Source organism: Prionailurus bengalensis, chromosome B4, assembly GCF_016509475.1.
Source record: "Prionailurus bengalensis isolate Pbe53 chromosome B4, Fcat_Pben_1.1_paternal_pri, whole genome shotgun sequence".
Taxonomy (NCBI): Eukaryota; Metazoa; Chordata; class Mammalia; order Carnivora; family Felidae; genus Prionailurus; species Prionailurus bengalensis.
The window spans coordinates 76663278-76688727 of NC_057358.1; the positions used below are offsets into that span (position 1 = coordinate 76663278).

Here is a 25450-nt window from a genome sequence, read left to right on the forward strand (position 1 = left end):
CGCGGCGTGCCGCGGCAGCCGCGGGCTCCGGCTCCGGGCCATGAGCCCCTCCGCGGCTCGGCGCTGAGCCCGAGTCCGGCCCCGCGCCCCAGGACCCGCCGCCGCTTGCCGGGTTCCCGAAGCCCCCTCAGGTGGGTTTCCGATACCCCCGCCTTTGGCTGCGGGACTCCCCAGCGCCCCGAAGCCGAGACTTTCCTCCCCTCTCGCTTTTCCCCAGCTGCTGGGGCGGCTCGGTGGCTGGGGAGGGGGGCGGGGGCCGTGCAGGGGATCTGGCTGCGTCGAGAAGCTGGACTGGTTGGGGGGGTTGCGTCCGGGGCGGGGACAGTTAGCTGTCATAGGGAACCGTGGCCCCCCCCCTTCCATCCACCTCCGGCTGCCCTCCACCCCCCACCCCAAATAGACACACACATAGCCTGCGCGGTTAGGAGAACTGGAGACGCCCGCAGGTGAGGACTCGGGCTGGGCCCCTCCCCACCTCGCGGGGCGGGGGGGGGGGGTGGTTAGCCCAGGTTTAGCTCAGCCAGATGAAAGCTCAGTCCTGGGGACACCCTTGGCCAGGAGCTCCTGACCCTGGGTTCTGTCCATCTGGGGGAGTTTTCGTCTCTAGGATGGGGTGGACATTCCTGTCCCAGAGTGACCCCACATCTGGAGGGAACTCCTGTGCCTGCCTGTGGAAATATTGGGACTTCCCTCTCGCCCTCCAATGACTATATCTGGGGTCTCCCCTGGCCTGGGAAGCTTTCCTGGGAGGGCATTCTCTTGGCCTGAGCTGACCCCTGTGCCCCCGCATTTGGAGGAACCCTCTTCTACGAGTGTGTCCCTTGGCCGGCCACCTCTGGGCTCACACACAGAGGGAAGTCTCCTGCCCCAGGGGCAGTGACCTCTGGTGACGGGGATTCCGAATGGGCACACGTGCAGGGCCCCCCAGGTGTACTCTCATCTCAGGACAATAACAGCCTCCCCACCCCCCTTCCCCAGGACCCCCTCGGCCAGGATGGAACTGAAGGCCGAGGAGGAAGAGGTGGGTGGCGTCCAGCCGGTGAGCATCCAGGCCTTCGCCAGCAGCTCCACGCTGCACGGCCTGGCCCACATCTTCTCCTACGAACGGCTGTCTCTGAAGCGGGCGCTCTGGGCCCTGTGCTTCCTGGGCTCGCTGGCTGTGCTGCTGTGTGTGTGCACCGAGCGAGTGCAGTACTACTTCCACTACCACCACGTCACCAAGCTCGATGAGGTGGCTGCCTCCCAGCTCACCTTCCCCGCCGTCACGCTGTGCAATCTCAACGAGTTCCGCTTCAGCCAAGTCTCCAAGAATGACCTGTACCACGCTGGGGAGCTGCTGGCCCTGCTCAACAACAGGTGGGCGGCTCCCACCCATCCGCTAGCCGGGCTCCTTGGAGTTGCATGCATCCCAGCTCCCGGATACCCCTATCAGGGGGCTCGCCTCTCCAAACCTGCTGTAAAGCCCGGACAACCCTGTCCTCTAGGCCCCCCCAAGCCTGCCACTCACAGCAAAGGAATTGGGGTGCTGCTGAGCACGCAGTTGAGAGAGCCCAACCTCTGATCCCAGCATAGTCCCAAACAGCTCTGCCCCTGCCCAGCCTGAGCTATGAGACATTAGCACCTTCTCTGGAATGACCTCTGCCACCCTCCTGCCGCTGCGTCTTGATCTTCTCCTCTATCTTTAAAGGGTAGGGACTGTAGTATAAAGATAGTTCCTGCCTTGATGTCTCTGCCCACCTCTCCCTTACCCACGCGGCCACGGCAGATCCTACTGTCTTCTTAGACCCCCGGGGTTCAGGTCCTCTGGACACACCCAGCTCTCCTGTGCCAATGCCCAGGCCTGCTTCCCAGGGCTGATCGCTACCCTCCTCCCTCCCCGCCCCCCCTCCCCCACCGAGGTTGGGTATGGGACACTGGAGGCCCAGTGGAGGGATGAATGGAAGGTCATGCTGATCCATGCGCTGCTCACCCCTGGGCTCCAGGTATGAGATACCGGACACACAGATGGCAGATGAAAAGCAGCTGGAGATACTGCAGGACAAGGCCAACTTCCGCAGCTTCAAGCCCAAGCCCTTCAACATGCGGGAATTCTATGACCGGGCAGGGCACGACATTCGAGACATGCTGCTCTCCTGCCACTTCCGGGGGGAGGTCTGCAGCGCCGAAGACTTCAAGGTGGTGAGTGAGTCCCCTGGTGTGGGGCATGAGTCAGCCCTGCCCCCAGAGGAGGAGGTTAGGAGCCGAGGGCCTCTCATCAAACTTGCTACTCTGGGAGAGGGAGCTGTGGGTCGCTGGGGTTTGCTTCTGTCCGGACGGGACTTAGTTCAAGCACAGGGGCACGTGTGCTCTGTGTGAGGGCCTGAGCATCAGCCTTGTGTCCATGATGGCAGGAAAGAGGGCCCACAGTGCATAACACATCAGGCTGACACACGCACTCATACACACACACACACACACACACACACACACACACACATACACACACACACACACACGACCTGGCATGGCTTTGACCCCGCAGCTTACCATGTGGGCTGCAGGTGTCAGAGCTGGACATGGTGGTGGGTAAGCCTTGTTATTTGAAATGAAGTCTGAGGACTATCACCTGGGAGCTTGAAAGAACTGCAGGACTTAGCTACTCCACTTCCCCTGACCAACTGAATCAGAATTTGCATTTTAGCAGGTGATTTGGACTTAAGTTTGGGAAGCACTGAAAAAACTGGGAAGTAAGGGAAGCTTTCTCTTAAATAGCCAGACAGGTAATTCTCTCTGTGCCACCCCTGTCCACACACACACACACACACACATACGCACATGCACACACACGCATACACATGCACATACTGTCCGATTGGGTTCCCCCTTTGCCAGCAAGACCCACAGAGCCAGGGTCTGAGGAAGGAGAGATTATTTGGGGTACATAGTCATGGCTGAACTGGAAGTTCCCTTTGCTTTTTTTTTCATCCCTTTGCTCCTTACAATGGAGATGCCCCCACAGACACACACACACCACTCCCTACAGATGGGGCTGCCTCAAAGCCAGCATCCCAAGGAGGGTTAGGAGAACTGACTTGCATCTCATGTGCCAGGTGATCCTGGGCAAGTCCTATAGATTCCTGAGCGGTTACAACCAGACAGGCTGGAAAGGGCCCAGAGGACCTGGAGCCATGTGTGAAAAATAACACCAGATGAGAGAACGATGCTTATAACCCTTCAGAATGCTTTGTAGGCTGTCCTTCAATCCCCTGGATAAACAGCCACATTATCTCTATTTTACAAATGCACAAACTGAGGCACAGAGAGATAGAATGAGTTGCCTGAGTTCACGTAGTTGGTTAGTGACAGATTCAGGATTAGAACCCATGTCTCATTAAGTTCCAATGAAGTGTACTCTTTGTTAATATTGTTGGCCCTGGAGTCATTGTATCCATTTCCAATCCTGATCATTGCTCTTTGAAAACCCAGCCTCCCCTAGGACCCCCTTGCTATCCATGCCTGCCCCCAATTCTCCGCTCTCAGATATTCCCTTTTCTTCCTGCCCGTTTCCCCCCCTCCTTGCCTGCTTCCTCCCAGCATTATGGGAGCATGAACTGCATTTGCTTGTGTAGAAATGTTGGAGCTGTGGCCATGCTTGTTTTCTCCTGCTGAGGTTACACAAGGATTCCCAATTTCCTTACGCCCTGCTCTGCCCACCAGCTTCATGTGCCTTTGTCAATCCTGCCGGACAAAGGTTGCAGGACTACACTCCTTGCCGAGCCAAGCTGACGGGGAGCCTAGAATGGCGCGTTAACCACTTCCCTCTTTCCTTCCTCGAAACAGAAAAGTCCTGGATTCTCCAGAGCCCGAGACCAAAGGGTTCCCGGGCTCACCAACTGTATACCCATGAGTGGCAGAAGCGGGCGAAGGTAGAAGTAAGGCAGAGCCTTCCTCTGTAACATACCCAGTGTACAGGCAGAAGGGACCAGCAAGAAAGAGAAAACCCATTAGCTTGAATGGCTTGTAATTCTGGACGGTGGGCAGAATACTTGGCTCAACCCGAGAAGGTGTAAAGCGGCTTCATGTAAAGATCGGTTCATGTTATCTGAGGGAACAATTCTAAGTAGACAGATGGACATATGACTGGTTCACAAAGCTCTGGAACAGTCTGAGTTCTTCCTCTTGCTTGGGGTTGGGGTAAGGGGAGACACAAGAACTAGTAACCTGCAGACTCAGCACTGGCACCTCTTGGTTCTGGGTCGCCAGGGAAGACTAGGTTTTGGATGTTTCTGAGCTCACGTCAAAGACCTGACCCTGAATCTGGCTGCACCCAAACCTCTCAACCCCTCCTTCCACCCTCTCTCATAGATCTCCCTGCCCGCCTCTTTCCATGTCAGGAACTATACCACTTCCGCCAATAGGGATGTTACTACACACATGGGAGTTTGGTTGTGAATCCATGTCTGACATCTCCCCAGTGGAAAGGAAGGGCTCAGGCCCTCTCCTCCAGCTCCCTGGTACTAAGGGGCACAGACACTCGTTGCCGGATGCTCCACCTTCTCTCTCTTCTTCTTTGGTCTAATAGTTAACATCTGCCTCTCCATCCTTGCCATTCTCTGCTAGGCCAAGAGGTATGTACTTAGCCCCTGGACAGACAGGGCACTGACGGAAAGCATTTGCCTATTGGGTCAGAGCTCCGGAGAGACTGTCCTGGCATCTTCTGCTGCCTTGAAACAGAGGTTCTAACTAGGAATCCAAGCCCTGGCTCACAGTTTTTGCAAAATATAGCGTGCAGATGTACATGTGAATTCCTCTCCTGGTTTCCAAGGGCAAAGCTTATCCAACAGTGAGAACCTTGCTCATGGGGGACAGGTCAGGGGGCATAGGAAGGGCATATTCTGGTCCCTCAAAGACCCCAGCTTCTCTAGCAGGGGTCTGCAGTGACAAGTGTTTCCCCCAGACGTGCTTCTGAATCCAGCTCAACCGTAGGGGATGGACTGGTGGTCACAGAGTGTTTGACTGGGTCCATCCCCCAGCCGTAGCTGAGTTGGCTTTGGAGAGTAGGAATACATTTGGGGAACCTGGGCTAAATCTGGGAGAAACTGATTTGGAAACTCTTTGGGACTGAAGAGGCAGAGGGCAGAGGGCAGACATTAGCGGCTCTCTCCTGAGCTACCATAAGAGCAACCAGAGACCCGCTCTCAAGGACCCTGTCTTCCCTGTCCACTTCTTTTCCTTTGAGGCAGGGTGCTTCGTTGCCAGGGCAACAGGGTCTGGGGCTCCGCTCTCTCCCACCCCAGCTCGAGGCCAGTCAGGCCACGGCAGGGCAGGGGTTCCGTGGAGGGGGACCAGGGGCGCAGCTGTCTGCCAGTGTCTGGGTGGGGGCCGGAGGGAGTGAGCACAGTCGCAGCTGGTGCCAGCCTCCAGCTGCACCTTATCTGTCCCTGGCAGTGGGAGCGCCTGTGTGGCTGGAATGCTGAACAGCACCAGGGGAGGGGGCTGGCAGATGGCTGCCCAGTCAGCCCTATGCCACCCCCCTCCTCCAGCTGAGACCCAGAGCCTTTGCCTGGGGGAGAGAGAGTGGGGAATTCATTTCTGGACCCTGGAAGAGAAGGAAGGGGAGGGCAGAAAATGGAAATCCTTGGGGTGGGTATGCAGTGGAGATAGTATTCTCTCTCAGGTGGGGGTGGAATTGGGGGATAAGGGATTGAGGTGCCTACAGGAGTCCCCCCCCCCCGCGCCAGGACCCAGAGGCACAGAAATCCCCCTAAGATTCTGGAAGGGGACAGGACTTTTCTGGATCACCTGGAGGGGTAAGAAGCAGATATAAGAAGTGGGTGTAGGTGGGTGATCCTGGGACCTGGAGAGGGGAGGGAGCAGCCATCTTATAGCAAGCTGAGCCGGGGTGCAGGTCCCAGAGAGAGCCAGGGCTAGCATGGGAGCATCCTTATCCCCGACTTGGCTCTGCCCCTTCACTGACACCCCTCACACCCACACGCCCTGGCTTGCCTCATCCCCCTCCTACCACATAGCAGCTCAGACCTCACTGAGTCTGTTCCCTCCAGCTAGCAGGGAACGGAGGCTGCTGAGGGGAAAAGCTGCCCAGACTGCTACATAGAGAGCAGGGTCCTGAGCAACCCTGCCTGGGGGCAAAGGCCCAGTGGTCTTTGGGGGGGGGGGCGGCGGTTGACGGGGAGCATGCACAGATTGCAGAGGGACCGGAGAGGCGGGGAAGTTAACTTTGGAGGAGGGCATTCCTTCCAGCCTTATCCTTCTCTCCCTCCCTCCCTCAGAAGTGCCTGAGGTTGGAGGGAGGAGACGGGAGTAGAGCCAGGTGCAAGAATCCCGGGGACCCTGGTTGGGGTTTCTCCCTCTCTTTCCGTCTCTCTCTCACAAACATCCTTTGGATATCGTAGTTTCCCCTCTCACCTCCTCTCCCGGTCCTTTCTTCCTCCCCTGCCATTCTTGACTCCACCCCTCTCCCAGCTAAGAGGCTACTCTAAGTTAATTGATCTCTCGGCTGTTGGCTAAAGTAATAGGGAATTGATGTAAGTAACTAAGTGCCTCTGGGGGCAGAGTCGGAAGTGCAGGGGTGGAGGGAGCACCTCCAAGCCTTGGGCCTTTCTCCTGCCCCAGCCTGCAGAAAACTCAAAGGTAGGGTCGCTGCTGCACCTGGTATGCATCCATCTGGGAAGCAGAGGGAGGCCTGCAGGGAGGTCCCGTTTCTGCTGCGGGTGGAGGTTGATTCTGAGCATGCTTCAACTTTGGTTCATTACTGTGACAGAGCCCCTTCTAAGGGCCAGGCCCCATGCTGGGTGCCAGAGACCCAGTCCCTGCCCTCAGGGAGCTTGGAGTTAAGTGTGGTACCCAGAGAGGCTCAGAGCCTAGAGAGTGGCGACAGTAACAAAGGAAGCCTCAGGGAACAGGGAGTAATGTGACTGGTACCAGAGGACCCTCGACATCTGGGTGGAGTCCTTCCAATCTCCCCAGGCCAGCTCAGCTATTCAGAAACTCTAGGGTTTTTTTTTTTTTTAATGTTTATTTATTTATTCTTGAGAGAGAGAGAGAGAGAGAAAGACAGAGAGCGAGCAGGGGAGGGGCAGAGACAGAGAGAGGGAGAGAATCCCAAGCAGGCTCCATCTGGTCTGTCAGCACAGAGCCTCACGCGGGGCTCCAATCCACCAACTGTGAGATCATGACCTGAGCTGAAGTCAGATGCTTAACTGATTGAGCCACTCAGGCACCCGAGAAACTCCACTTTCATAGAATGTGTGGTGACTCTCCACCCCCACCCCCACCCGCTGCCATCCTCCCCCAGCAGATGCACAGCTCACTGCTCTCCAGCAGGGGTCATTGTCTGCCTCCAGCCAGGCACCCTAGGCACAAGCCTGCCCTCACGGTAGGTCTGAGGTGGCTGCTCCAGGAACTTCTACCCTCTGGCTGAGAACCTCCTAGTCAGGACTCTTGTGTGAGGATTCTGGGAGGCCAAACTGGGAAGCAGATAGCAAGAATGAGAAGTGATGCCTAGTTCTGGCAGAGGGCGAGGCTGGGCATGGGGACCCCTGGGTTCTATTTTAGGCATAGTTTCATCTGGCTTCACTTCTTAGCTTCTAGGCCCAATTTCCTGTGAGGAAAGGGGGCTCTAAGGAGTTTGCTAAATTCTTCTTTGCCTGGGGGCAGCCCCTCCCTCAGCCTCTGGGACTCTCTAGCTAAGCCCATGCTGGCCCATGTGTGGAATGGATGTATGGTACTGACTTTTCTGGACACATGGATCAGACATCTTGTGGGAAAAAAAAATTATATATATGTTTTTATTTATTTTTGAGAGAGAGTGTGTGTGTGAGCAGGGGAGGGGCAGGGAGAGGGGGAGACAGAGGATCCAAAGCAGGCTCTGTGCTGACAGCAATGAGCCTGATGTGGGGCTCAGACTCACAAACCGTGAGATTATGACCTGAGCTGAAGTCAGACGCTCAACCCCCTGAGCCACCCAGGTGCCCCTTCCTTGTGGAAAATGTTAAAATGAGCACAAAAAGGCTGTGTATTCACCTTGAGGGGAAGTTCCCTTAAGAAACTCTAAGGACAGAGACTCTGGCATCCCAGGTTTTCTAAGGCCACCCCCCAGGGAAAGGGAGGACAAATTGTGATTTTTCTGAGCTACTATGAGTTCTTGGAAAGAAAACCCTTTCTCACCCTTCTCATCTGCACCTCCTTGATGTGGCTGCAGTCCCGGGGGCCCTGGGAAGTGGGGCTGTGTAGCTTAGTGCTGTGTGTCTCTAATCAGTATGTCACATCATCGGGCCAGGCTGGGGACATTCCTAGGGGTGAGACGGCTGCAGTGGCCTTGACCGTGAATAGCAGTCAACTCAGCCTTCCTAATGACACATTCGCTGCATGTGGGCCCCAAGTGGGCAAGCACACATGTGCACCTCCATGGTGGGGTCTGAGGATGAGAGAATGGGGATGTAGATTAGGTGAGGTGGACGTGTGTGGATGTGCATGGGGGCACACGCCGCTCAGTGTGGTTGTGGGAGGGAGCTTGTGTGCAGGCAAACCTCTGGTTGCATGCAGAGCACATAGCAGCAAAATTAATCATCTCTTCCAGTCGAGCTTTGCAATATACAAACTCCCTTAGCTTTAGCTCATGGTCCTCAATTCTGGGAGGCAGGAAGATATTAATATCTTCACTTGAAAGATGAGGAAACTGAGGCTCAGGGATGTTAGGTGACTTGTCTGAGGTCACATAGCCAGTGAATGCCAGAGTGGGACCTTGACTTCAGATCTTCTAGATCCAGGTTCTTTGTGTGTGACTGTGGGAGCAGATGTGTGGAGCAGGGTGGTGGGGGGAGGAGGGTGTCTGGCTTCCCAGCTTGCCGTGTTCTCTAAAGAAGCAGGAGGCAGGAAGGAAAAGGGTACAAAGGAGAAGGAGCCCCAGACTCAGGTTGGCCACACCAAGTCTCTTGATTCCTCTGCCTTTTCATTGCACCACCTGGCCAAATCCCGACCTTAGTAGATAGACCCACCACTGGCTTTCCTCAGGGTGGCTCTAGGGCAACCAAGCTCTACCGGAGGAAGTCACACAATAGGCCAGCTTGAAATCACCTTGTGCCCATGATCAATATCCTGAAATGGGCCTGCAGTGCCACCTGGCAACCCCATTGTATTTTCCTGGTCACCTCGCTCTTCCCAATGACTACTGCAGACTTCTCCACTCATCTCAAACAGCCGCCCTTCCTAGCCGCCCCCCTCACCCTCAGCAGATGACCTTGCCTCTTGCTCCACAGAGAAGATAGAAGCCTCAGAAGATAGAAGCTTCAGCCAAGAACTCGCCCTTCCTTTGGGCAGCGATCCCCAGAGGGGGGCATTCCTCTTATCGAGGCTGAAAATCTCAACCTATTCTTTCCATCTGATCTCCTACCTATATAGGAATTTTACCCTAAAGATTTTGCCCCTCCTTCTACGCTCGGTCTCTGCCTCTCCAGTGGAACCTACCTACTGACACTGAAACATGCTTATGATTCTCCCATCTAGAAATACATAGCTAAAACGACAGCTATCATTTATTGAGCACTTGCTATGTATCAGGGTTGAGGTTAAGATAAAAACCAAAACCAAAGGTCTCTCGACTCCACAGCTCCCTCCAGCTCCAGCTCGCACACTATCTCTCTGCTTCCTTTCACAGAAAAAATTCTGAAAAGTGATGTTATATATTCCACCGTCTCCATTTCCTCATCTCAAACTCCCTCTTCGATCTGCTTCAGGCTGCCATCTGCCTGCCCCCAGCACTCCACCAAAATGGTTCTAGCTGCGGCCACCAGGGACCTCCATGTGGCCAGATCCTGCAAACATTCTTTATCCTTACTCTCTCAATAACATTCAAAAATGGTTGACCACCTCCTCTTTTTAAAACCGTTCTGTCCTGACACCCACACACTCTCGATTTTCCTCCTTTGTCTAGTTCCTCCTTCTCTGTCTCATTGCCAGTTCATTCTCTTTAACTTGGCTGTTCGATGTCAGCACTACTCAAGTCTCAATCCCAAGCTTTTCTCTTTTTATAAATCATGAGGGCACAATTTAATGGTGCAACTTGATGAATTTTTCATTAGTACATTTTTACATTGGTGTATCTTTTTTTTTTAATTTTTTTTAACGTTTATTTATTTTTGAGACAGAGAGAGACAGAGCATGAATGGGGCAGGGGCAGAGAGAGGGAGACACAGAATCGGAAGCAGGCTCCAGGCTCTGAGCCATCAGCCCAGAGCCCGACGCGGGGCTCGAACTCACAGACCGTGAGATCGTGACCTGAGCTGAAGTCGGACGCCCAACCGATTGAGCCACCCAGGCGCCCCGGTGTATCTTTTTTTTACATACAAGATTTTATTTTTAAGTAATCTCTACACCCAATGTGGGGCCCAAACCCATGACCTTGAGATCAAGAGTCACATGCCCTACCCACGCTAGCCAGGTGCCCCTGCATTGGTGTATCTCACAATGTTTTATTTTACGTATTACATCAGTATGTACTTACATTGGCATAAAAGTGTAAAACATTTCCAGCACCTTAGAAAGTTCCTTTAGGCCCTTTCCTAGTCAATACTGTCCCATAAGAGTTAACCATTATTCTGACTTCTGTCGGGACAGATAAGTTCCACCTGTTCTTGACGTTCCTAGAGTATATGTATCCTCCATACACACTTTTGTGCTTGTCTTCTTTTGCTTTCGATTTTGTCTGTGAGATTATCTTGTTTGGTGTGGTGGTAGTTAGCTCTTTGTCAATGCTGTGTTGTATCTCATTATATAAATATACCAAGATGTGTTTATCCATTCTACTCTTGCTAGACATTTGGGTTGTTATTAGTTTTTTGGCTATTATAAGTAAAGCTACCATGAACATTCTTGTTTATGTTTTCTGCTTGTCATAGGTACTCATTTCTTGGGTATATAACTAGGAGCTGTGGTTAAGTCACAGGTTGGGATTCTGTTTAGCTTCAGTGGATATTGACAAATCAGGCTTGTTTGCTCTTTCTTTCTGTCTTTCTGTCTTTCTTTCTTTCTTTCACTTTCTATTCTATTCTTGGGCCATCTCATCTTCACGCATGACTTCAGTCAGCATCTATACACCAGCGAGTGCCAGATGTATGCCTCAGTCTAGCTCTCTCCTCTCAGCCTCAGCACCAGTGACCAATCTCCCACTTCACATCTCTACTCGGATGTCCCCAAGGCTCCAAAAACCCAGCAGGTGCAAAGCCAAATTCATCATCTTATCTCCCAAACTAGTCCTTGCCTTGTGTTCTGGCCTAGCGAGCCACCCCACCGTACAGCCACTTATGCAGACTAGAAATCATCCCTGACACTCCCATCTCCCTCACCGCCCTTAACCGGACCTGCCATTGTTGCCTCCCAAATATCCCTACCCTACTACCCTATACCAAGCCAGCCCACCACTCACCATCTTACCTAGACCCTGCAATCGTTTCCTAACAGGTCTTCCAGCAACCCCTCTGGCCACTCCAGAGTCCTTTCTTCAAAACACTGCTCTGATCACTTGAAATTCTCCCACGGTGTGCCTCCCATTGTCCTTGGACCAGAATCTTTGCTGTGGCCTTCAAAGCCCTGAGAGGTCTGGGTCCTGCATGTTCCTCCAGCCTGTTCTTACCCTGCCCTGGCTTTCCAACTACATCCTCCTCTGCTCAGCTCTCTCCTTCCGTGGTCTTCAGGGCCTTTGCATGACTCTGCTCTCTAGAATACTCTTTCCCCCTGCCTCCCCCCCTACCCCCATGCAGACCTTTACCTAATTATGCCTCCTTATTCTTTAGATTGCAATTAAAACATCACTTCCTCAGAGAAACCTGCTTTGATTCCCAAGGCTGGGTCAGATCTCCCTGTCATTCACTCCCATAGAGCATATTATTTTTTTCATAGCACTTATCGTAGTTTGCGATTAAACATTTAGTTTTGCAATTTTTAGAAAATGGTGTCTGTCTCCCCCATCAGACAGTAAGTTCTACAAGGGCAAGATCCTGGTCCTTTATATATTCTTTTTTTTTTTTAAGTTTATTTATTTTGAGAGAAAGAGATGGAATGGGGGAGGGGCAGAGAGAGAGGGAGAGAGAGAATTCCAAGGAGGCTCTGCCCTGTCAGCATGGAGCCTGATGTGGGGCTCAATCTCACGAACTGTGAGCTCATGACCTGAACTGAAACCAAGACTCAGATGCTTAACCGACTGAGCCACCCAGGTGCCCCTATGTATTCTTCACGTGTCCTCAGTATGTAGATACTCAGTAAATATTTGATGAATAAATGAAAGAATGAAGAAGGAGGAAGGGATTTGGAGGGGGATGATCTAATCCTAGTCTCATGCCCATTACTTGCTCTCCATAAAACTTGAACAGATCATTGTGCCTTAGTTTCCTCATTTGTCGGGGGGGGGGGTGTGTGAAGTTACTCAAACCTGCTTAATTCACTAGGTTGTATAAGGATCCCATGAGATATTAATTGAAGAGCATGAAACATTGTACAGATGTTGAGGGCGAGGGAGTTTAGAAAGACATGTGGAGAAAGTCAGAAACCACTGAGTCGCCACACACAGCTTAAGAGCGGTGCTGGGTAGGGAATGACACAGGGAAGGGTTGCATCCTTGGACAGAGGGTTCAGAATCGAGTGCTGCCCTACCTGCATTCTGCTTGCCCACTTCTCCTGGGCCCTCTGTGTGTGCTTGGGGGGGGGGGGGGCGGTCTGTGTGTGCTGCTTGATACTTTCCTTACCTCCCATTACTGTGAAAATTTTGGATTTGTCTACTGGAACAAGATGTGGTAGCAGAGAATGTTAGAGGATGGAGGAGGGAAGAAATGTGGTGTGTGTGTGTGTGTGTGTGTGTGTGTGTGTCTTTGTTGCCCCACAAGGCAGCTGTGTGTAGTGATGTGTAGGTGTGCAGTGTGGGTCTTTGTGTTGGTGTGGGGGAAGAAGTGTCCTGCCATGCTGGATGCGCCGTCCTCTGAAGCTGCTGTGTGTGCGCGTGCCCTTCTCTCTAGTGAAGCCTCGTGGTGGAAGTGGCTGTCCCCTGTCTTGGTGTCTTCCCTCTGGAAGTCTAACCTACCTCTCCGGCCAGAAGTCTGAAGGAGGGGAACAATGCCCTCTAGTGGGTGTGGAACGCACGGGCAGCTGTGGCTTCCCCACCCTCACCCCAGGCCTAGAACTTACCTCTGAAACACACATCCTGAGGACAGGCAAAGCCTTCTAGAAGCTGAGGTCTGGGAGGGGGGTGCCCAGGTGGAGAAAATGCACACGGGACCAGAAACAGAAAAGGAACCCATGGATTCATACAGAAGAAGCCTGAGGACCACAGTCGAAGGGGGTTGGGGGGCGGTAATCTTTCTTCTCATCTCTTGAGTGACCTCTCTGGTTGCCCTGGGTGTTCCTGGTCTTCTTGGTTCTAGTTTCTTAACATGGTCCCTGGGTCTTGCTCTTTCATTTTCACGGTCTCTGTCTTCAAGAAGCTGTTGGTCACTGCTCATGCCTGAAGGGGCTTGAGCAGATTTGGACCCCTCATTCTGAGGGGTACTAACTTTGTCCTGTGCAATCAGGGAAGGCTTCTTGGAGGAAGTAACATGTGCGTAAGGTCTTGAAAAATGAGTAGAAATTCTCCAGATGGAGTCCAGGGAAGGCATGGAGCTGTGGATGAGCCTTGTGTGTATGCAGAATGGGAGAAGGGCATGGTGGCTAGGCACTAGACTGCTGTGGAAGGTTGGGGAAGGGAGGCTGGAAGGTAAGTTGCAAAGGCCTCATAGCTCCTCTTGCGATGGAGGTGATTTCACCAAGAGGCACTGGGGCGTGAAGGTCTCTATGCAGGAGAATGGTCAGAATTATATAAGGTGGGGAGAAACTACTGGGAGGCAGGGGATTGGGGAGAGCAGTTGGAAAGCCATTGTTTAGGCAGAAGAGGTGGAGGCCAGTCTGAGGGCAATGGTGAAAGATGGAGATGGGCCAGAGCTCAAACACCGCTCTTCTTCTGGGGCCTCTGTGTCCCTGGCAGCAAAGCTGAGGCCAAAGGTCCTATATTAGTCAGTTCTGCTGGTATCTGGCACCCTGCCTCCAATCCCCAACACACTCCAGGGTCTCTGCATGGAAACAGAGAAGGGAAGAGGTGTGGGAGCAGGGAGGGAGGGGAGAAAAGGAGGGGGAAGGAGGTCTGAGGCTGTGTGATGGTTAAGGAAGGGCAAGGCCCAGTAGACTCATCTGACCTCCACTGCTTACCTCTGGTCCTGCAAAGGAAGGGTTAACAGGCTTCCCCTCTCTCCCTCCCTTCCACTCCTCCCCTCAGGTCACCTTCTAGGCCCTAGAGACTTGGCTTGTGGCTCAAGTTCCTCAATCATTGGCCCTGAGTAATCAGAGCGCAGAGGGGCCAGGGGCCTGGGGGCAGAGAATGGTAAACTGGGGGCAAGTCTCAGAGACTGAGCAGCCAGGGGTATGTATGAGGCTGAGGGTTTGGGGAACACCCCGAGTTGGTTCCTGACACTCTCCACCTGACCTAGCAGTATTCTCTGATCTCAGTTTCTTCCACCTACCAGACAGAATTCCTCGAACTCCTCTCCTGGACGTTGAGGGGTGGGCAAGCTGGGAGGGGGAGTGGTGGTCTGCCAGGAAGCTTTTCAGCTGCAAGAGACAGGGTCCTCCCCCCCACTGGTGCCGGGAACTGGCCATAAATGAGTCTGTGGTCAGTGAGAGACCTCTGCTAATGGAACCTGGGCTGCCCCCCAAGCCACAGAAGGGAAAGGTGGAGGAGGGGAAAGTGACCTAAGTGTTGCTCAGCACAGGGGAGGGTGAGGACTTGAAGCTGAGCCAGAATCAGGGGAGGCAGGGGAGGATAAATGGGGTCAGGGACTGGCGGGAGGGAAATTGGAGGTCAAGGCAATGATTACAGGGGAATTAAGGGTTCAGGAAGTAACAGGGTAAATTGGGGTCAGGGCAGTGACTGAAAGGGAACTGGGGTCTTATGTGTGTATTGAGAGATGATGGGGGTATATGGTCAGTGAAATAATTGGGGGGATTATGGATCAGGGGGAGTCTTGGAGGAATTAGAGGTCTGAGAGAGCCGAGAGCGCAGAGGCTCTGATATCTCAGGGAAATGGCTGCACCAGGTGAGAATGGGGGCGAGGACCCAGAATTGGGACAGGAAGACCAAGGGAGATGCTGAGAAACCGATGGGATGGTGATAGGGAGCTTGAATGTCCTGGGGGAGGGGCAGGGACTGTGGCCCTGGGCTGTGGAAGCAAAGGAACCTGCTAGGTCCCATCTCACCTGGAGCCCCTAGGCTTGTCTAGGGTTTCCACTATCTTCAACCCCCTCTGTCCTGCTGGAGCTGGTGACAGGAAAGGGGCTCCCTCTTGTCCATCAGCCTCCCTTTCCCACCGCCATCCATTATTCATCAGCCCAGAGGCCCGCCCTGTGGCAGAGCAGGCAGGTCCTCCTCCCCACGCCCCGCCCAGTCTCAGCCCCATCTCAGCCACACTGCCACGAAGGCCCTGGCAGAGAAGGACAGCTGGCTGGCGGGGCGGAGGAGACCTGGCAGAAGGTCTGGGTGGCTGGCTCTGCCGGACCCTCCCTGAGATCACATCTGTCTCTCCCTTCACCTGCCAATCCCCAGTGCCAGGAAGCCCCTGGAGAAGATGCCCATCCAGATCTTCTGCTCTGTGTCATTCTCCTCTGGAGAGGAAGCCCCAGGGCCCTTGGGAGATGTTTGGGGTCCGCACCAGCGGCGGCAGCGGGACAAGTCAGAATCAGAAGAGGAGGAAGAGAAGGAAAAGGAGGCAGTGAGGAAGAAGGCTAGAGAGGGGGATTCGCCCATGGATTTGGTGGCCTTTGCCAACAGCTGCACCCTGCATGGCACCAGCCACATCTTCGTGGAGGGGGGTCCAGGGCCGAGGCAGGCCCTGTGGGCAGTGGCCTTTGTTCTGGCACTGGGTGCCTTCTTGTGCCAGGTAGGGGACCGCGTTGCCTATTACCTCAGCTACCCGCACGTGACTCTGCTAGACGAGGTGGCCACCACGGAGCTGGCCTTCCCGGCGGTCACCCTCTGCAACACTAATGCTGTGCGGCTGTCCCAGCTCAGCTACCCCGACTTGCTCTACCTGGCCCCCATGCTGGGGCTGGATGAAAGTGATGACCCTGGGGTGCCTCTGGCCCCACCAGGGCCTGAGGCCTTCTCTGGGGAGCCCTTTAACCTGCACCGCTTCTACAATCGCTCTTGCCACCGGCTGGAGGACATGCTGCTCTATTGTTCCTACTGCGGGGGGCCCTGTGGTCCTCACAACTTCTCGGTGGTGAGTGGGGGCCCGGGCCGGGCGTAGCACCCTAAGCGTGTCTGACATGGCACACCCTGACTGTCGCCTCCTGGGGCTGGGGCTGGTGACCACCTCCCCTGCCTCACCTGGGCCACCCACACTTTATGACCTGTCTCAGAGAGACCTGGCCGGAGCTTGCCCCGGGAGCCCCAGGGTCTGGAACCGGGCTGCTATTTTCGGGTCTGTGCCGTCCTGCTCTTCCTGTTAGAATCTTGAAATTCATCTGTGCTAGTTGGTAATTAGCTGCTGCCCTGAGGCCCCTGGTGTCTCCCTGAATATTCTCCAGCATCTCCAGCCCTTTCCCAGACCTCCCTGCGATCGAGCAGGGCCTAGGGCCTTAGTCTGTCTTTGGGGTCAACCTTTGGTCTGATGGTGGGTACCTATTCCTGGCCTTAACAATTTTGACTGTCACTCCTGGACTGGAGCTGGGGCAGGTATAACCTGGTCTCTGGAGGCACAGAAGAAGAGCGTGGAAGGGAGGTGGAGGGGTGGGGACAGCCCCCAACTCCACCCCACCACACCCCTTCTCAGTAATGACCACAGCAGGGATATCAGTGCATCCTCATGTGGTCTTTCAGTGTTCCTCCTACAGTGTGTGTGTGTGGTGTGTGTGTGTGTGTGTGTGTGTGTGTCTGTCTATCTGAGGGAGAACAACAGACCTCCTCTAAATCCTGCCTTTCCCCTCCAGCTCTGAGTGACTAGGGATCCTCTTGCCCAGGGAAGCCTTCAGTGGGAGTCAGCCTCCTGCTCGCCCTCCCACTCTGGAGTTTAGGGTCCTTGCTGAGGCACCAAGTGGCACCCCTTCCCCTCCCCAGTTCAGCTTCCAGTTCTGTCTGGCCTGACTCCTCTCCTGCCCCCTCCAGGTGCCAGATGCCTGGCCTTCCCTTCCCCCACATCTGTCCCTCCATCCCCCACCTCGTCCATAGCGCAGGAGCAGGTGGCTGTCATCAGTGTGTTGTGGACCAACCGCAGACAGGGACCTCGAGGTTTTGGCCACTGGATCTCAGGCGGGCCGGGAAATACAGGAACGTGGGATAACAAAGGGGTCAACTTAGCCACCTCTGGACCTGAGGGTAGAACACTTCTCACATAGAACCACCAGGTGGCAGCAGCAGTCCACTGGTCAACCTCACAGCCCTCAGCCCAGGCAGGGCTGGTGCTCTGGGCCACCTGGGGTGCCTCACCTTCCAGATGGAGGGTAGGCATGGGTGTGCGTCTGGAGCCTGTGACTGAGTGCCACAAAACTTCCTTGTGGGGCTGGGGGATTGGGAGTTGTTGGAGTTCTGTCTCTACTTCATCTCTGGGCCTTACCCACAGAATAGAGGAGAGCACATGTTTTCTTTTCTGAATGGGGGAGGAGGCTGTTTCAGGAAGGGGAAGGGGACAGGGATTCTATTTCTTAGGAACCTCCATATACCCCCACTGCTCTGGTCTGGCCTAACACTGTCTTTCTCTTTCCCTGGGCTGTGTCTGTAGACCTTCTGACTTGCTTTGTGGACTCTGTCACCATCAAGCAGTAGTCAAAGCATACTCACCCCATTTGTGGGAACCTGGAAACATTCAGGCAAGCAGCAGGGAGAGGGCCATAAAGAATTGGTTCACTCTTCTCTCCGTGGCTGTGTGGTCAGAGCTGTGATAAGGGCTGCTCTGAGGGATGGGCTGGAGAGACTGCCCCCAGGGCTCAGATCTCCTCTGAGGCCCTCATAGTTCTGCACAAACATTGCCAAGCATACCATGCCCTGAATGCTCAGTACCAAATCCTGGGAGAGGAGATGCTGGTGCTTGGGTGAGCATGGTCCTTGGGATGGCAACTAGGTCCGCTTTCAGGTTCTGGTGATGATGGGACAACGATGGACATAAGGGGCTACTTGCTAGAGAAAACGAAAAAGCTTCGCTTGGTTTGGGGGAAGGATCTCGGGGAGAGCAAGATTTCAGGTGCCTGGGGCAAAATCCGGGAAAAGAGAAATCATATCTCAGAAGGCCCCAGGATCTTGGGCCTGAGGAGGGGGCCTCAAGGAGGGAGTCTCAAGGAGGGACCAGGAGTATGGCAGTGACGGGATCCTGGTGATGGAGGTGTATATATGTCAGGGTCCCAGCAGGAAAAAGACTGCCACTCAGATAGTCTAATTGAAAAGACTTGAACAAAGGGTCTATTTACAGAGCTGTGGGCAGAGTTAAGGAAACTCTGCCTGAAGGGGCCTGAGGCACCTAGTGATAGTGGGAAGTTGTCACATACAAGTTAAAGGGGTACAGGGAGGCAGCGGTGCTATGCGGGGAGCCCTCCTGGCAGGGTCTGTAGTTACAGGGTCTAAACCACTGCCAGAACATTTTCAGAGGGGAGAAGGGTGGGGAAGGATGAACACCCGGATCTCTGTCTCCTTCTGCCCTCTGATCCCTTAGTGATAGCTCCCAGTGACCATCCCGAACCCAGAGCCTGTCCAAGTGACAAAGGGGCATGGACAGCACACTCCGTCAGGATCAGCTTTCCAGGGCACAGAGCAGGGCAAAGAAGGGCAGCGAATGAGTGAGGAGGAGGACAAATGGAGAATGGGCTACATAGAAGGAATCATTCCTGAGCAGCCGAAGGGTCTGGGGACAGCCCTTGGTAGGTAGGGGGCGCTGCCAGGACTCTCAGGTTCTTCACTCTGCCTTCACCAGGTCTTCACACGGTATGGAAAGTGCTACACATTCAACTCAGGCCGAGATGGGCGTCCACGGCTGAAGACCATGAAGGGTGGGACTGGCAATGGGCTGGAGATCATGCTGGACATCCAGCAGGACGAGTACCTGCCCGTATGGGGAGAGACTGGTATGTCACTTCTCTCTGAGACCCCTTCCCGTGGCCCTAGTCATCAGCCTCCACCAGGGGACTCCTGAGCTCCACTGTGGGACCCGAGGCAGGACTTGGGCTCTCCTCCCTTCTTCCTAGCATCTTGCCATCTCCATCTCCGACTCTACCTGAATGCCACCCTCACAGTTCTCTGGCTCCCCCTTCCTGGCTCAGTTACTCTCCAAGGTAACCAGCCATCCCTTTCCATCAGTGGCCGCCACTCGCTCTATAAATAACTCCCTCTCTTCTTGGGCCGTCTGCCGTTAGTCTGGTCCCAGGGGGCCTTGGGACTGAGAGACATGAGGAGAAGAGAGAAAAGGAGAGGGAGAAATAGATAGTGTCTGGGAAAGAATATGAAACGCCGATAAGAAAAGTATGTAGGTTGCAGGGTTCATCAGGGCAGCATGCAGTTAGCAAACCCAAAAGGATCCTGGGGATGGGCCCCATAGACTAACCCCTCTCCCCGTCCCAGTGTGCACTGTGCTTATTCCTAGGAGAGGTGGCATGACCCCAGCTCTGAAGGAGGTTAGGGAGTCAGAAGCCTTCCCGATACACACCCCCCTCATTCCCATAGATGAGACGTCCTTCGAAGCGGGCATCAAAGTGCAGATCCACAGTCAGGATGAACCTCCCTTCATCGACCAGCTGGGCTTTGGTGTGGCCCCAGGGTTCCAGACCTTTGTGTCCTGCCAGGAGCAGCGGGTGAGAGGACCACGGGAGGCTGGTCCCAGGGTGGGGTGTTGAGGGGTCAAGATGGAGTGGTGGGCAATCAATACAGGAGGGATGGGTGAGCTAGGGTCTGGGTTTCAGTCTGACAAGTGAGAAGCATGAATGAACAGGAATGCTCTGTAAACTCTGAGACCCTCAGAGTCTGCAGAGGGAGAGGGGGCAGGACTCCTGAGTTCTGCATCTTGTCAGACAAGTCCGTCAAGGTGACTCGGGGAGAAGTCCCCACACCCCCCAGCTCCCCGGCTCTCCCAGCAGCTCATCTACCTGCCCCCGCCCTGGGGCACCTGCAAAGCTGTTACCATGGACTCGGATTTCTTCGACTCCTACAGCATAACTGCCTGCCGCATCGACTGTGAGACACGCTACCTGGTGGAGAACTGTAACTGTCGCATGGTGCACATGCCAGGTCAGGCCCCAAAGCTCCAGACACAGTCTTGGGGCCCCTCAGCCTGCATTGCCTCTCACCAGCTCCCCATGCATATCAACCACCTGCCAACACGGAAGCAAGATTAACTGGCTTCTCCCCACCACAGTTCTAGCCCCATCCATACTCCTATGGCTCTTGTCCCTCTGACTTTCTGACGGGTACAGTCAGGAATTGTGTGGAAAGCATCCAAGAGGGGTGTGGACTGTGGGGTGGGTCACCTTCAGGACAGACTGGGGGCTGGCTAGTCCTGCCCTCCCACCCTCTCCTAGTTTCCAGTTTCTAGGCCCTTAATACCACCATCGTCAGAAGACCCCTTTAATCTCCATCCTGCACCACTGTCTTTTCTCCTCTGTTAGGGGATGCCCCATACTGCACTCCAGAACAGTACAAGGAGTGTGCGGATCCTGCTCTGGGTGAGCACCCCTGTCCTGGGGTAGTCTGGGGGAAGGAAGGAGCCACGTGCATGGGGGTTTCAGACCAAGTTCCCAGAAGCTTCAGATAACTCCTGGATCAGGCTTCACTTGAACTCTCTCTCCTGTGTCTGACCTCAGCAAGGCAGGGAATGGCATCTCTAGAGGCCCCTGTGAAAAATGAACTGGGCTCACCCGGGAGGGGCCCTCACCCTCTCTCGTCAACACCTCAGCTGGTTGACCCCCAAGGGCCCTGAAGCAATGAGATACAGGATTATGAAATATCCATGGGGAGGCTGGGTGAGGATCAGCACAGGGTGGGCACAGGGCAGGCACAGGGTTGAGGCAAAGGACAGGTCAGGTAAAGAGAAGGGGATCCAGGCTTCCTTTGGACAGGGCCAGGATGTTCATGTTGGGAAGGTGCTGGCCGAAGAGCCCCACTCAACTGGTGCCTCTCACCTGGTCGGGCACAGACTTCCTGGTGGAGAAGGACCAGGAATACTGTGTGTGTGAAATGCCCTGCAACCTAACCCGCTATGGCAAGGAGCTGTCCATGGTCAAGATCCCCAGCAAAGCGTCAGCCAAGTACCTGGCCAAGAAGTTCAACAAGTCTGAGCAGTACATAGGGTAAGGGCTCTAACTGTGCAGGGCAGGGCCCTTGGGCTGGGACTGTAAAGGGTATAATGGGGCTTTGAGGGGCCAGCAGACAGGAGGAGGTTGAGATCACAAGGAGAAGGCAACCAAGGAGTCTGGGGTGGGCATGGAGGGCAGATCTAGCTGGAGCAAGCAAGCAAAGGAAGCACCTCTCTTTCCTCCTTGCTTCATTCTCTATCTTCATCCACACTGCTACAACTGGGGTCACTCCACACTTGCCAGTGTGCGGAGTGTCTTTTCATAGGTGCCATCACACTTAATCCTTACAACAATCCTAAAAGGCAGGTACCCCCATCGACATCTCATTTTATGGACATGGAGACAGATTCAAAGAGGATAACTTGCTAAGGTCACCTAGCTAGTAAGGGACAGAGATGTGACTTGAACCTAGGTCTCCTCCCCCAACCCCTTTGCAGGGAGAACATCCTGGTGCTGGACATTTTCTTTGAAGTCCTCAACTATGAGACTATTGAGCAGAAGAAGGCCTATGAAATTGCAGGGCTCCTGGGTGAGCTGCTCATGGCACTGTCCCCTTCCCATGCCATGGGCATGGCGTGACACCCTACTACCCAAAGCAGGCTGCCTACCTCTGTCCTGCAAGTTCCTTCCTCGCCTGCCATCCCCCCGGGTCCTTTCCCCAAACTCTGTTGTCTTGGTATATAGTGGGAGGAGGGGGCTGAACCTTCTCTTAGGGCAAAGTGGTAGAGACAGGCCTGTGGGCATGAAGGGGGGACTCTTTCATAAGCCTTTGAAAATTTACCCGGAAAATGAATGTTGGGGTATATTGTATTTTCTGAATAACACCTGTTGACTTTAGAAAAGTTTAAAAAAAATGCAGAAAAGCATGGAGAAGAAAATAAACCCCACCAGAATCGCTTTGTGCTCCTTCTGTGCAAAGGCTGTGGATCTTTTTGCAAATACGACTTAACTGTCCCTGTCCCAGTAAGCTTTGCTGCTTCCAAGGTGTCCTGACACCACTAACCTCCCTGTGCCCCCTCCCCTGCAGGTGACATTGGAGGCCAGATGGGCCTGTTCATTGGGGCCAGCATCCTCACAGTACTGGAGCTCTTTGACTACGCCTATGAGGTAATTGTCGGTGGGCCGTCGGGGTAGGGCCACAGGCGCTGCAGGGTTCCGGCCTGCCAAACCACTCACCACCCCACCTCTGTCTCAGGTCATTAAGCACAAGCTGTGCAGAAGAGGAAAGTGCCAGAAGGAGGCCAAAAGGAGCAGCGCGGACAAGGGTGTGGCCCTTAGCCTGGATGACGTCAAAAGACATGTGAGGGAGCAAGAGAGGGGTGCCCTCCGGCCCTGCCCCTTCCCCCCCCCCCCCCCCAGCCCCAGGACCACCCCCCTCGCCACCTCTTCTCCTTTGCCTCCCCCGAGCCCCAGCACCACCTGTCGCCCTTCTGATAACCAGTCCCTGTCCTGTGCCGTTCCCCTAGAACCCGTGTGAGAGCCTCCGGGGCCATCCTGCCGGGATGACGTATGCTGCCAACATCCTACCTCACCATCCGGCCCGAGGCACTTTTGAGGACTTTACCTGCTGAGCCCCGCAGGCCACTGTACCAAAGGCCTAGGTGGGGAGGGCTAGGAGAATAAGGGGGCCCTCAGTTGCGCCCCTCCACATCTGCCCTGGGGACTCACTCCCCCCTCCCAAGGTAGTCCCCCACTCCTGGGCAGTCCTTTCCTCTTGTCTGTGGTGAGGAAGGAGTCTTGACCATAGAGCCCTCTCCCTGCCTCTATCCCGTTCTTTTTATTTTTACTGAAACTAATCTAAAAAAAAAAAACTTTAAAAAAACTAAAAAACTAAAAACTAAAAAGAGAGAATGGGGCAGGTGACCTCAGGCTGCCCCTTTCTGCTCCATGCTGCCTCCCCCAGCTCCCAGCCTGAATTATGTCTGTCTGGCTGTCTGTCATCTGACTGTCCACCTACATTCTGCTGCCACCAGTCACCAAAGCCCCTCCCAGTGGGGGGTGGAGGGGATCCTTGGGGTCTGGAATTTGGCCCCGAATCAGAGAATGTACCTTGAAGGGGAGGGCTAGTTGCAGGGGGGGGGGGGAGGCTTCCCCAGCCTTAAGAGACCCTCTCAGCCCAGTGTCCCCCCAACCACAAATTTCCAGGCAAGAACTAAGACCCTAGTCCCCATTCCCACCCCCTTACATGTGAAGTCTCTATCTAGGGAGTTGGGGATGGGAATACCCCGAAGAAGTGGATGATGGGGAGATGTGGCCCTGGTGCTGTAGGCCACATCCTGATACCTACAAATTCACCCCCACCCCAGAACTGCTGGAGAGAAATCCCAAGAGGTAGCACTCCTCTACTGTCCCATGAAAGATCCAGCTGGTTGGCTTCCAGCTCAGGGAGAGGGACACTGGTGCCTAACCTCACTGGTCCCTCTCCCAGGGGCCCCTGCGGAGGGCCGCATCCATAAATTTTCTTATGGAACTCTCCCAAGTCCTCTCCCCCAACTTCATTTGCTTCTCTCAACAACCTCATCTGCATTTTCTATTTCTATATGATACAGACTCTATATTGCTATATCTCTGTATATACTTTCCCCTAACTCTGTCTGTCTCTACCCCATCCCCTCTTGTCTCTAAGAACCATCCTTCCGCTCCAAGTCCCCCTTTCTGTGTTTCTACTCCCTCCCTGGTCTCTGAATGCCTTCGCCTGTATAAAGAGTTGGACTCTCTCCCCTGGTGTCTGTACTGTGTACACACATCCCTCTGAGAAGCACAAGGAGACGACACGCGCATTGTAACCTTCGCACTGTCTCGGTGGCGACATAAAGGAAGCTGTGAATCACAAGCTCTGCCTCTTTCTGGCCTCACCCTCTGCCCCCAACCCGGGCACCCTATGCCCTTCCCGTAGCCTTAACATTCCCTCCCCTGTTTCACAATCACAAAGCCCTTTGCCTGGCTGACTGTGGCCTCCCCAGGGAAGCGATAGCTGCGGAAAGAGACCCTGCCCAGGGAGTGGAGATCTGCTCTGCACACCAAGCCAAGGGTGTCAGAGACAAGGGGAACTACGGTCTTGTAGCTGGAGAGACAGAAGTTCAGGTCCTCAGCCAGTGACCTTTCCTTCCTTCTGGGTGCCCAGCCTCCTTTCCTCACCTGATACCTAAGCCCACCACTTCTATTTTCTGGTGAGGTATGGTTTGGTAATGGTGGGGAAAAATACAGGTTTAGAGGGGAAGTTGGAAGCTCTGCTCTTCTGTCTCTCCCTTCCTATCTTAATGAGAAATGAGTGAAGTAGAGGGCCTGCCATGCCCCCTCCCCCAGGCACTCCTCCTAGGCCAGAGCCCTACCCCTTCCCAGGCCTTCTCCGCCCAACTGTCTCTTGGTCTCCAACCCCAGAACAGGACCTGTGGCAGGTCACCTGTGCACTGCCTGGAGCTAGAGAGTGAGGCTATGGGATGTTGGGGGAGCTCTTGGTTCTTAGAAGTTCCTTGGAGATCAGACCTCTCCAGAGGGAGGCAGGAACAAGGCCAAGGGGTGTGCACCGGGTGGAGAACAGCAGGCAGGGCTACGGGTGACGCATGCCTCTGGTCTAATAAACTGGGTTTCAACCATCTCTTCAGTTGTCGTTCTTCTCTTATTTGAAGAGTATTTGGGCCTTTCCACGAAGTGCCTAAAACTGAGCTTAGCTTAGGGCCAAACAACTGGGGAGGAGTAAGGAGGCTTGAGCAAGGAGACTCTGGTTCCCCTGGGATGGGACAGACTGACCATCACACCAGGTATGGTTTGAACCACTGGGCAGGGAAAGAGGGAGAGGTCAAAGGTCCCAAAGAGAAGTCCTAACACAAAGGATTCTTTGGAGAGCGGGCAGGGTCAAAATCCAAAATAAAATCTGGAAGCAGCTTAGGTTTTAAAGGTCAGGGACAGAGTTGGGTCCAAGTTCTGGCGTGAGGTAGTTATTGCACTGAATCTGTGGAATGACCTCTGGGCTATTAGCCAGAAGATCTGGATTCTGGGCTTTGGCTTTATTGCTAACTTGGTTGATCTTTGCCCAGTCATTCACTAAGATCAGCTCTCCAGTTTGTAAAATGGAATAAACGGTGCATTCGCTTCTTCAGTGCCCCCA

The 25450-nt window shown here is 54.2% G+C and overlaps 1 protein-coding gene across 2 annotated transcripts; it reads left to right on the top strand.

The window, feature by feature from the left end:
* Positions 1–24940, top strand: ASIC1 (acid sensing ion channel subunit 1). Of its 2 annotated transcripts, XM_043563858.1 has the most exons (12): positions 1–131; positions 979–1356; positions 1983–2178; positions 18972–19122; positions 19718–19845; positions 20128–20278; positions 20656–20712; positions 21183–21336; positions 21780–21871; positions 22370–22449; positions 22538–22642; positions 22809–24940. In XM_043563858.1, exons 2-12 carry the CDS (start codon positions 995–997, stop codon positions 22911–22913), a joined length of 1581 nt encoding a protein of 526 aa, XP_043419793.1. In that variant the 5' UTR covers positions 1–131; positions 979–994; the 3' UTR covers positions 22914–24940. The 2 variants fall into 2 exon arrangements, with proteins under 2 accessions (XP_043419793.1, XP_043419791.1); XM_043563856.1 differs by lacking the exons at positions 1–131; positions 979–1356; positions 1983–2178 and adding an exon at positions 15467–16292.
* The last annotated feature ends 510 nt before the right edge of the window (positions 24941–25450 follow it).